Source organism: Eschrichtius robustus, chromosome 12 (assembly GCF_028021215.1).
Source record: "Eschrichtius robustus isolate mEscRob2 chromosome 12, mEscRob2.pri, whole genome shotgun sequence".
NCBI classification, from domain to species: Eukaryota; Metazoa; Chordata; class Mammalia; order Artiodactyla; family Eschrichtiidae; genus Eschrichtius; species Eschrichtius robustus.
In genome coordinates, this window is record NC_090835.1 from 7,502,093 (window position 1) to 7,514,670 (window position 12,578).

Here is a 12,578-nt window from a genome sequence, read left to right on the forward strand (position 1 = left end):
TGGATAGAGAACCTGGAGGTGGGAGGAGAGGTGGCCAGAGACGAGGAAGGAATAGGGATGGGAAGGAGGCAAAGGGAGAGGTGAGCTGTTGGAGGCCAGGTGCAGGGGGAGAAAGGAAGGGGAAGGAGAGGAGGATAGAGGGGACAGGACTCGGAGGAAAGGGGAGCAGCTGTTGCGTGCCCACTGTGCGAGGGGAGAGCCTACCACCCACGGGGGCCGCAGACCCCTGTGGGCTGCTGGTGGGAAGGTTAGGACCTACCTCCTCAGAGGCGGAGGCGGGGCCCAGGCAGCCACGCCCCACCCCATTGGGGTAGAGGCGCCACATCAAGGGAACCGTCTAGGTGACTGCTGAGCAGGTTCGCGCCACTGGAGTGGGTTAGTGGTAGAGAAAGGGAGGGTGGTTCCCCTTGGGGTGGTTGGACAGTGATTCCCTGTTACCATCCACCCAGCCAGCTGCTGTGGGGCAGTGGGAGACGCACCCAGGAGCTTGGGGTTAGGAGGGGAGTGTTGGTGGGGCTGAAGGAACACCAGGGTGCCTTAGGGAAGGGAAAGAGGCTGGAGTGGGTACCAAACCAAAGCCCTGTCCCTGAAGCTTTAGCAGAGGTGGGAGCAGAGTGGGAAACAGATGTTTCCACCAGAGACCCCAGGTGAGGCTGAAGTGTCGCCAAGCCAGGGCCCAGATGGCTCTCCGGGGCCAGGAAGCCATCACAGCAAGGATGTCTGTAGTTTGCTCTCACCCACGTCTGGCAACTTGGCTTTAGCCTTCGGGAGGAGGCTGAAGCAGAGATGGTCTGTTCCCAGATCGGTCTCTTGGTCCCTGAAAGACGCTGAGCTTTGAGCGGCCCACTGAGGCACTCCTCCCCCAGCCGTGCCTGGACCAGAGGGCTCTGCCATCATCTGGTTTCCTTTGCCTGGTGTGGGACTATCTCAGGAGAGGCCAAGGCAGCTCCAACCTAGTGGGGGTTCAGAGCACTGCTTGCTCAAGTCCTTCCGGGTCTTGGGATGTGTAAACTTTCCTCTCTGGGGACCAGTACCCATGGAGGAAAACACCATGGGTAGGATCAAGATCTTTTTCAGGCCTGCTATAGCCAAGAAGTTGAGAGCTTTTAGACAAGGCTGTAGGGAAAAATTCTCTGGCCACCTTTTGAAGTTCCTACTTGGGCACAGGGGAATCACCCTTCTTCAGCTTCCAGTGTGAACTGAGAAAGGGAAACCCTCTCTCTGGAGAAGCTGGGACCTTCCCAGCACGAGAAACTTCCGCAGGCCCCTGCCTGGCTCAGGGCTAGCCTTTGGGTGGGACTGGAGTTTCCTGAGAAGGGAACAAGGGAGCCACAGTCCTCCCCTGAGCTCTGACCAGCAGAGGGCCTATGCTGTGTGTCATTAGGATAGCTTGGTGTTGTCTACACCCCGTTAGTAAGTTCCGTCTGAACGTGTCCTCACCGTTCATCGTCCAATTTGGTAACATTGATTTCGGTCCTGACCCATTCTGCTGCTGCTGGGTTTGAGCTTCAGTGCAGGTGGAATGACATTCAAATAAAGAAACACTTTATATCACCCATGCTAGCTTCTCCTTCTCTGAGTTGGCCCCCAGGGGATTAAGAGGGGCGAGATTCAACCTGACCCTTTGTACCAGCCGTGGCTGCGTATTAACAGACCTTATGTGGAGGTAGCCAGACCATGACTGACATGGAACCCAGCACCACTTTCAATCCTGGCTTTCATCCTCAAGGACACCTCATGGCCTGAAGTGGCTGCTTGGACTCATCACTTTGAGCCGCATTTCATTTTAAAGAGACTTCTGGAGATCCCATAGGACTGAGTCACACTGCACACCTAACTGAAATGTAATCTGTTAACAAATAAAATTGGACTTGTTTCCAAGGAGAAAGGAGAGAATAGCTGGCAGTCTCTGCCAGCTCCTGATTGCATGGGCTTGAAAACAAGGCTCCACCCTTTTCTGCCTGTGTGGCCTTGGGCAAGTCCTTTCACCTCTCTCTAAAGTTGTAAGGAACAAATGAGGGAATGCGTGTGAATTGCTTTGCAGTGTCTTGCACATAGTAACATGCCCCATGTGGCAGCTACGTTGATTATAATTTTTGCACTTGGGAACTGAATCTTCATTCAACACATTTTGAGCACATAGTATCTGCTAAGAATTTAAAGAACAAAATCAGATTCTCCGTCTTAAGGGTCTGGTTGGGGAGATGAAATCTGCCTGGTGCAGGGTACTGTGGGAACCCCAGGTAGGGAATGCCTTGCATGGCTTTAGGTGGGGTGGGTAGAGCAGGGGATGGACAATTTTAACTGTAGGATGAACAGGAGGTAGGCAGGCAGGCAGGGGCGAGGAAAGGCATTCATGAAAGACAACGCAGCTTGGGGAAAAAGGCTGAGATGAGAAACCAAAATGAACCTGTGAAGAAATAAGAGCAATTTAGTAACGCTCAACTGTGAAGTGTGAGGTAGGGAGGGTCAGAGATTCATCTGGAGAGATCAGCAAAGGCCAGACGATGACTAAGCTCTGAGGCTGTGTACAGCAGTTCAGACCTAAGAGCAATGGGGAAGGATTTTAAGCAGGAAAAGGACACAATTAGATATACATTTCAGAAAGATCACTCTGGTTGTAGTGTTAGGGGGTTGAGTTAGATGGAGACAATTTTAAGAAAAAGGAAAGCAGAAGTCTGGCCTGAAGCAAGGTGGTGGCAGTGGCTTTGAGAAGAGATAAGGAATTCAATATTTAGGAAATAGAAATTACACTTAGTAACTGACTGATTGTGGGGATAAGGGATACAGTGGCATCAAGGAGAGTTAAATTTTTTGCTTGGGGGGAAAAGAAAAACTTGCCAGTATAGCAGGGGAGCAAGATAATCAGTTCAATTTGAGACATGCATGTGGGACATCCTGGTGGACTGTTCAGGAGTCAGTTGACTTACATAGATTTGGGAGCTCAAGAGAAAGATTTGGGCCAGAAACACAAACGTGCAGGTAATGGCTGACATATGAAGTACAGATGAGCTTGTTCAGGGTGACTGTGTAGTGTGAAAAGAGCGCGGGGCTGCAAAGTGCTGGAAAACAGCAATCAGAGGAATGGATGTCCAGAAGGAGAGTCAGAGCTATGACGAGAACCATGAGAATGTGGTGTTAGCGAAACCAAGGATTTATAATTCAAGGGGAAGGTCAACTGGTCAGATGGAGCAGAGAGGTCCAGAATTAGGGACTTAAAAATGTGTCTACTAGATTTGGGAACAAGGAAGCTACTGTTGGATTTGGTAAAAGCATGTTCAGAGGAGTGAGGTTAGAGCCAAAATGAGGTCTGTTCAGGAAGAGAATGGGAGGTGACTGAGTGAGGATCTCCTTCTGGAGAAGTGTGTATAAGAAGGGGAAATAAGTGACTGGAACTCTTTCAGGAAATATTAAGTACAGTGAACAAAGTTCAGCATGTAATCTAGAGGAGGCTATGGAATCTCTTTTTCTTTAAACATGGAAGAGTTCTGAATGTTTGTAGGTCATGGCCGGTAAGAGTTTAAAGAAAAAGAGAGGATGACTAATGGAAGAGGCGAGGAAGCCTCTTTTTTGGGGTAAAGTACAAGATTTAGGGAGCTCTTGCCTGATGGCATTCAATTCTTCAGTGAAGCAGGAGGCAACACTGTCTACTGAAGGAAAAGGGAATGAGCAAGGGGTTTGAGAAGAATTATGAAATTTTGGAACAGTTGCTAAAGGAGCTGTCCAAGGATAAAAAAGGATCAAGAAAAGGACTGATGGGTGACCATGAATTTGTGGTGACACCAACAGATGGGAGGGCAGGCACAGAAGGTAGACTATAGACTGAAAGGTAGGTGCAAGGTAAGCCGAGTCAGAGAGCCACCAACAGATCTAGGCTGGGTATGGGAAAAGGAGAGCCTGCAATGGGGCAAACTGACGGAGGAAATGGAGAAATCAAGGCGCTAAAGTTTATGTGAAAAAGCTGGAAGGTTAGGAGATTGTAGCTAATTAGAAGGTTGGGTATTTGACCTGAATATTCTAATTCTTGTAAAAGACTTTGAGATGTGAGGCAACCTGGTTAGGATGTCCCCCAAATGGTGAGGATAATGGCAGAAATTGGGGTGCAGAAGACAAGCCAAGTTGCTCCAAAGATCAAAGAATCAGAGAGAGAGGTTAGACGGTTAAGATGACAGCAGGAAGAGGGCTGAAAGCGCAGTAACTAATGCGTGAGCAGCAGAGGAAGCAGGGATTTTTAATCTGAGGGACAAGATATATTTTGTCTGGAAACATTTAGGGAGAGCCTCCACGCAACAGGATGTGAGAAGGAGCAGCCTCCACGTCAGAGGCTGCAAAGGAGGTGGCGTCCTAAGGAGAGAACCATATTCAGTCAAGGCCAACAGACAATATGGAGGAGGTAGGGGTTTGTCCATCAAAGAAAAGAGCACTGCAGAGAAGTTGGGAGAGAAGGATGGTACGTCGTAAAAGTAGAGAGCGCTGGGAAGCCAGATGACATGGAGAACTGTCATTTTGGGAGGTGACTAAGGAGCATGAAATTGGTAGAACTCACCAGACTCCAAGTTTCCAATAGAGCTCTAGTTTGAAACCCCTTTCAAGTCCACTGAGGCAGAGCAGGACTGGTGACACCATCTGCTGGCACCCACACAGATCTGGAGGGTCGGGAAAGCTCATTTAGGTGCCGAAATTCAACCTGAGTGGGTTGGAGGCTTCTTCAGATTCATTTAGTCATTCAACAAAATATGTGTCAAATGCCTGTTCTGCTCGGGTACTGCCAGGCTCTGGAAATACACAAATAGGCCAGACAGAGGCCCTGGGCTCAAATGACATTAGGCCACTTAGTAGCAGGGCTGTTTGCCTGTTTATTGTGGCTATGTAAGGTTTTGTTCTTTGTTTTGTTAGACATATTGCAGCATAAGACAAATGTACAGGCAGATGACCTATTAAACATAACCTTCTAACCATAACCAAAGAAAATCTTGCTAACCACCCCAGAAGCCTTTCAAGTGCTCCCAAACACTACCCCCCTTCCTTCCCTCCTAAGAGTAACCACTGCCTGGCTTTTTATTGTAATCACTTTCCAACTTTTATAATTTTTTTCATCCAAGTGAGCCTCTTTAAACAAAATAGTTTAGTTTTGACTATTCTTTATGTCAAAAAGAATTCTTTATGACTATTCTATATGTCTTTACCCACTTTGTTTCTTTTCATCCCTCCTTGCAATTTGTTGAAGAAACTGGACCATTTGTTATGTAGCGTTCCACAGCTGGGATTTTGCTGGCTCCATTCTTGTGGTTTAGTTGAACAAGTTCCCTCTGTTCTCTGTATTTCCAGCAAATTGGATCTAGATGCTTATTCACATTCAAGTGTATGTTTGAACACTTTAATGACTGCTTCATAGTTGTTGTTGGTTTTTTATCAAGAGATACATAGTGTCTAATTGCTTTTGTGTAATTACGGGTTGACAAATAGTGATGCTCCAAATCTATCATTCTCTTATTTGTGGGAAAGCTTCTATAAAGGGAAACATCCTCATTTTCGATCTAGCCAGCTAGTGGTACAACTTGTATAGGAAAGGCAAGAATAATGCTGGAGTATTTCCCTTTATTTTCTAGTTTTCAAAAATAAGAGTTGGTTCCCTAACATCCTCCCAAGATGAACAATTATTATGTTTTGGTACCATTATGAACTCATGGATTTAAACATGCTTGATTCTGTTACATTTATCATAATTAATGCTTAAAATGTTGTCGTTGGTGAGCAGAAGCCTCTTTAAATTGGTGTCTTTTTTTTTTTTTTTAATATTTATTTATTTGGCTGCGCCAGGTCTTAGTTGTGGCACATGGGATCTTTAGTTGCAGCATGCAGACTCATTTGCGGCATGGGGACTCTAAGTTGGTTCTCAAGGACATTGGATTCATTTGCTTTCTCTCACATTAAAGCCCTCATATATAATACCACAAATATAACTACTAAAACCATATTATTTTCTGCTTATTTCTTTGTAGTTGCACTGTATTTACATTGCCTAGGTCACATGAACCAGCTGACACTGCAGTCTCACCTTATATTCCTCATTCATTCTTAGTTCTACACATAGCTAACTGCATATAATTAACTCACAACCACTTTCTGTTGCTGTTTCTTAAGACAGTTTGGTCATCCAAATCAGCTCAGTTTCTAACATATTCCTAAGAAAGAATTAACAGGAATAAAGTTCCCCAGGTTCTGGCATGAGGATGACTGTTTGCTGCTATTACATAGTTGGTATGAAACTTTTGGTTCATAGTCTCTTTGAGTATCTTAAATATATTATTCCATTCTCTTCTGCCATAAAGTGTGGCTGTCAAAAAACCTGACAGAGGGACTTCCCTGGTGGCGCAGTGGTTAAGAATCCGTCTGCCAATGCAGGGGACACGAGTTTGATCCCTGGTCTGGGAAGATCCCACATGCCGCAGAGCAACTAAGCCCGTGCGCCACAACTACTGAGCCCACGCGCCTGGAGCCCATGCTCTGCAACAAGAGAAGCCACAGCAATGAGAAGCCCATGCACCGCAACGAAGAGTAGCCCCCGCTCCCTGCAACTAGAGAAAGCCTGCGTGCAGCAACGAAGACCCAATGCAGCCATAAAACAAAACAAAACAAAACAAAACCTGACAGAGCTTAATTTTCCTTCCATTATAAATAACTTTTTAGGCCTCGATATCCAAGATTTTTTTCTTTTCTTTAAACTCCAACAATTTTAGAATGTCTCGATATTGAGTTTGAATTCTTGGTTGAATTTACAAGGTATGCATTATGTTCTTTCAGTTTGTAGTTTGAAATATTTCAGGAAAAGTTTTCTTGAATTATAACTTTTGGTATTTGTTCTGTTCTCTTGCTTTTTTTTGGTCTTTGGACACACCTATCGACACATGTTGTCTTTTTTTGCCCGTCTTCGATATTTGCCACTTAAAAAAAAAGACTTTAAAAAATTTATTTACTTATTTATTTTTGGCTGCGTTGAGTCTTTGTTGCTGCGTGCGGGCTTTCTCTAGTTGCGGTGAGCAGGGGCTACTCTTTGTTGCGGTGCGCGGGCTTCTCATCGTGGTGGCTTCTCTTGTTGCGGAGCACAAGCTCTAGGCGCGCAGGCTTCAGTAGTTGTGGCACGCAGGCTCAGTAGTTGTGGCTCACGGGCTCTAGAGGGCAGGCTCAGTAGTTGTGGTGCACGGGCTTAGTTGCTCCGTGGCACGTGGGATCTCTCCAGACCAGGGCTCGAACCCGTGTCCCCTGCATTGGCAGGCGGATTCTTAACCACTGCGCCACCAGGGAAGCCCGCAAATACAGTATTATTAACTCTAGTCAACAGGCTGTATATTACATCCCTAGGACTTATTTACAACTCCAGGTTTGACCTTTTGACCACCTTCACCCATCTGGCCCACCTCCCAACCTCCACCTCTGGCAACCAGCCACAAATCTGTTCTCTGTATCCATGAGTTCTTTTTTTTTTTTTTTAAAGATTACCCATATAAGTGAGATCATATAGTATCTGTCTTTCTCTAGATTACTTCACTTAGCATAATGCCCTCAAGGAGCAACCATGTTGTTGCAAATGGCGGGATTTCATTTTTTGCTTATGGCTGTCACTGTAAATATACATTTTCTTTATCCATTCATCCATTTATGGACACGTAGGATGTTTCCATATCTTGGCTACTGTAAGTAATGCTGCAGTGAACATGGGGGTGCAAATGTCTTTTTGAGTTAGTCTTTTTTTTTCAGGTAAATACCCAGAAGTGGGATTGCTGGATCGTATGGTAGTTCTATTTTTAATTCTCTGAGGAACCTCTGTACTGGTTTCCATGGAGGCTGCAAAAATTTACATCCCCACCAAGAGTGCACATGGGTTCACTTTTCTCCACATCTTCACTGAACTGATTTGTCTTTTTGATAACAGCCATTCTAACAGGTGTGAAGTGGAATTTCATTGTAGTTTTGATTTACATTTCCCTGGTGATTAGTGATGTGGAGCACCTTTTATGTCCTGTTTGCCATCTGTCTCTCTTACTTGGAAAAGTATATTCAGATCCTCTGCCCATTTTTTAATTGCAATTTTTCTTTTTGAGTTATATGAGTTCTTTATATATTTTTAGATACTAACACCTTATCAGATATATGATTTGTAAATATTTTCTCCCATTCAGTAGGTTGCCTTTTCATTTTGTCCGTGGTTTCCCTTCTTTTGCTGTGCAGACGATTTTTAGTTTGAGGTAGTCTCACTTGTTTACTTTGGCTTTTGTTGCTCGTGTGGTGTCAAATCCAAAAAATCATCATCAAGACCGATGGCAAGGAGCATACAGCCTGTTTCCTTCTAGGAGTTTCATAGTTTCAAGTCTTACATTCAAGTCTTTAATCCATTTTGAGTTAATTTCTGTACATGGTATAAGATAGTGGTCCCATTACATTCTTTTAGACGTGGCTGTCCAGTTTTCCCACTTATTGAAGAGACTGTCCTTTCCCTATTGTATATTCTTGGCTCCTCTGTCATAAATTAATTGATCATATATGTGTGAGTTTATTTTTGGGTTCTCTGTTCTGTTCCATTTATCTATGTGTCTTTTTTTTAATGCCAGTACCATACTGTTGTAATCACCACAGCTTTGTAATATAGTTTGAAATCAGAAAGCATGATGCCTGCCTCCAGCTTTGTTCTTTCTCAGGATTGCTTTGGCTATTCAGGGTCTTTTGTGGTTCCACATATATTTTAGGATTGTTTGCTCTATTTCTGTGAAATATGCCATTGGAATTTTGGTAAGGATTGCACTAAATCTTAAGATTGCTTTATGTTGTCTGTTTACTTGTTGAGTTTTAAGAGCTCTTTGTATGTTGGGTAACAGTCCCTTATTAGAGATGTCTTTTGCAAGTATTTTCTCCCAGTATGTGGCTTGTCTTCTCACTCTGTTAGTGTCTTTTGCAGAACAGATGTTAATTTTAATCAAGTCCAGCTTACCAATTATTTCTTTCATGGATGGTGGTTTTGGTGTTGAATCTAAAAAGTCATCGCCAAACCCAAGGTTTTCTAGATTTTCTGTTATTGTCTAGGTATAGTTTTGCAGTTAGGTCTGTGATACATTGAGTTAGTTTTTGTGAAGAGTTGTTTGTTTGCTTTTTTCCTTAAATTTATTTGTTTATTTATTTATGGCTGTGTTGGGTCTTCGTTGCTGTGCACGGGGGCTCTCTAGTTGCAGCGAGTGAGAGCTACTCTTTGTTGCGGTGCGTGGGCGTCTCACTGTGGTGGCTTCTCTTGTTCGAAGCATGGCCTCTAGGTGTGTGGGCTTCAGTAGTTGTGGCTCGTGGTCTCCAGAGCACAGGCTCAGTAGTTGTGGCACACAAGCTTAGTTGCTCCGTGGCATGTGGGATCTTCCCGGACCAGAACTTGAACCCGTGTCCCCTGCACTGGCAGGCGGATTCATTTAAAAAAAAAAAATTGTTTATTTATTTGGCTGCATTGGGTCTTCGTTGCTGAACGCAGGCTTCCTCTGGTTGCGTCGAGCAGGGGCTACTGTTCGATGCGGTGTGAGGACTTCAGTAGTTGTGGCATGCAGGCTCAGTAGTTGTGGCTCTCGGGCTCTAGAGCGCAGGATCAGTAGTTGTGGCACACGGGCTTACTTGCTCCATGGGCATGTGGGATCTTCCCGGACCAGGGCTCGAACCCGTGTCCCCTGCGTTGGCAGGCAGATTCTTAACCACTGCACCACCAGGGAAGTCCTGTGAAGAGTGTTTAAGGTCTGTGTCTAGATTCATTTTTTGCACGTGGATGTCCAATTGTTCCAGCTCCATTTGTTGAAGACTATCTTTTCTCCATGGTATTGCCCTTGTTTGTCAAATATCAGTTGACTGTATTTGTGTGGGTTTGTTTCCGGGTGCTCTATCAACCTATTTGTCTATTCTTATTCCAATACCATGCTGTTTTGATTACTGTAGCTTTATAGTAAGTCTCAAAGGCCGGCTGACTTCATTCTTCCCTTTTAACACTGTGTTGGCTATTCTGGGTCTTTTTCCTCTGCCTATAAACTTTAGAATAATTTTGTTGATATCCACAAAATAACCTGCTGGGATTTTATTTTATTTATTTATTTTTGGCTGTGTTGGGTCTTTGTTGCTGCGTGCGGGCTTTCTCTAGTTGCGTCTAGCGAGGGCTGCTCTTCGTTGCGGTGGGCAGGCTTCTCACTACGGTGGCTTGTTGCAGAGCACGGGCTCTAGGCTTGTGGGCTTCAGTAGTTGTGGCACGTGTGCTCAGTAGTTGTGGCTCGCAGACTCTGGAGTGCAGGCTCAGTAGTTGTGGCGCACGGGCTTAGCTGCTCTGCGGCATGTGGGATCTTCCCGGACCAGGGCTCAAACCTGTGTCCCCTGCATTGGCAGGCAGGTTCTTAACCACTGCACCACCAAGGAAGCCCTATCTGCTGGGATTTTGATTGGGATTACAAATCTAAAGGTCAAGTTGAGATCAGACATCCTGACATTGAGTCTTCCCATTCATGGCCATGGAATATCCCTGTTTATTTAGTTCTTTGGTTTCTTTCATCAAGAATTCTGTAGTTTTACCCATATAGGTCTTTTAGATATTTTGTTAGATTTATACCTATTTCATTTTTTCGGTTCTAATGCAAATGTTATTGTTTAAACTTTCAAATTCCAGTTGTTCATATATAGGGAAGCAATTGACATTTGTATCATTAAGCTTATACCTTGCAACCTTGCTATAACTGCTTATTAGTTGCATTTTTTTATTTTTTGGGGGGGAGTCAATTCTTTTGGATTTTCTATAAGACAATTATGTCCTCTGTGAACAGTCATTTCTTTTTTCCCAATCTGTATACCTGTTATTTCCTTTTCCTGTCCTAGTTCATTAGCATGCTTTTTATCTGTGGGGATATTATTCTGCTCCTTTCTTGTAACTGTTTGGAATTTGACTGTGGTACTTTCAGTTACCCATTTTTATGGGTAAATAAAGGGAGGCATGGTTTTTTTCTAGTTTCAAGGTTTTACAGCACATTTTTTTTTGTGTGTGTAAAATATTAAAATATGGACTGTGCAAACAATAGCAGTTGACATTCAGCAGAACAATTTATTTTTTTACAAGTTTATTTATTTGTATTATTTTTGGCTGTGTTGGGTCTTTGTTGCTGTGTGCGGGCTTTCTCTAGTTGCAGTGAGCGGGGGCTACTCTTTGTTGCGGCGCATAGGCTTCTCATTGCGGTGGCTTTTCTTGTTGTGGAGCATGGGGTCTCGGCGAGCGGGCTTCAGTAGTTGTGGCTCCTGGGCTCTGGAGCACAGGCTCAGTAGTTACTGTGCACGAGCTTAGTTGCTCTGCGGTATGTGGGATCTTCCCGGACCAGGGCTCGAACCCATGTCCTCTGCGCTGGCAGGCGGATTCTTAACCACTGCGCCACCAGGGAAGCCCCAGCAGAACAATCTATGACCAACTGTTTCTCTCAGGAGTTAAAGAACAAGGTAAGTTATTTAACACTTTTAGGGACAATCCCAGTTTCACTCATTCAAAATACTTTAATGTGATCCTCCACCTCTCCTGCTCAATTTGGATTCTATCAGGAGTTTCTTTTCAGTGGGGAGCTCTGTCCTGGGAGCCAAATTGCTGTTTAGAATTTTCTTGGGCCCAGACTGCTCCAGCCCCTTCAGACTTACCCAAGCACCTTTGCACGCACTGCAAATCCCTTCTAGTTTGACTGTTGTTCTCAAATTGGCTCGCTGAACTTCCAAGTGAGTGCTCGTTTGGAGTTCTGAGACCCATCAGACACACCATTGCTTCCTCTGGAACAGAACGTGATACCATGAAGGTCTTGTGGCTATTGGTGTTTTGAGGCTCATGGGGATGTGTAATTTTCCTATAAAGTTGCCCAAGGTTTGGTATCTCAGAGTAAGTTTTGAGTGTAGGAGCAGGGAAAAGTTATAGGGGAACACCATCTCCTTCAGTAACTATGCTTTTTCTCCAAGCTGTTTCCTTTATTCATCTTCAGCACAGGAACCTTTCTGTCTCTGAGCCTCATAGCAGGTTATGAAGGCTGTGCTGATGAACTGGTTATCAGTGTAGTTTCAAAGTGAACGGCCTACTCCATTTGGACAATAGTGCATTTTTTTCTTCAGGGTGACCTTTAGTAAACAGAGAACCATGCACCATCAAACTGATGCCTGAAGGCTAAAAAGCCCAGACTGCTTTTTAAGGCAAGAACTGGTATGATATACTTTTCCAGCTAGTTAAGTGATTTCTAGTCAGTTTCAAAGCATCTCTAGCTATCTCTTTTTGTTTCCTGGGTAAACTGCAAAATTTCCAAGACTGTCAGTTGGAGCCTGCCATTTAGAAGAGAGAAATCTTGGACACATTATATCCTCTGAAACTAATAAAAAATTATAGAATGGGAATAATATACCTACCTTAACATATTCTAAGGATGAATGAGACAACCAATGACATAAATGGAAGAGCCTGGTTAACTGTGAAGTTGTATACGAGGTGCACTTGCTTATTTCTTTAATACAGTTCAGCTTCTAATATTTATATCACATCGAAAGCAACGTACCTA

The 12,578-nt window shown here is 44.2% G+C and overlaps 1 protein-coding gene across 2 annotated transcripts in view; it reads right to left on the reverse strand.

Moving 5' to 3' along the window:
* Window positions 1-12,578, reverse strand: part of SETD5 (SET domain containing 5) — a 103,049-nt gene that overhangs the window by 10,175 nt on the left and 80,296 nt on the right. The window contains exons 27-28 of one of the 2 annotated variants that reach the window (XR_011075682.1): window positions 11,683-11,808; window positions 4,547-4,646 (exon numbers count right to left, since the gene is read on the reverse strand). Coding sequence is in view for 1 of the 2 variants with exons in the window: in XM_068558185.1 (XP_068414286.1) it covers window positions 11,788-11,808 (21 nt within the window). In the remaining variant the exon portion in view is untranslated. Of the gene's footprint in view, window positions 1-4,546; window positions 4,647-11,084; window positions 11,809-12,578 lie in introns of those variants that run through there. The other variant, XM_068558185.1, reaches the window with a different exon arrangement.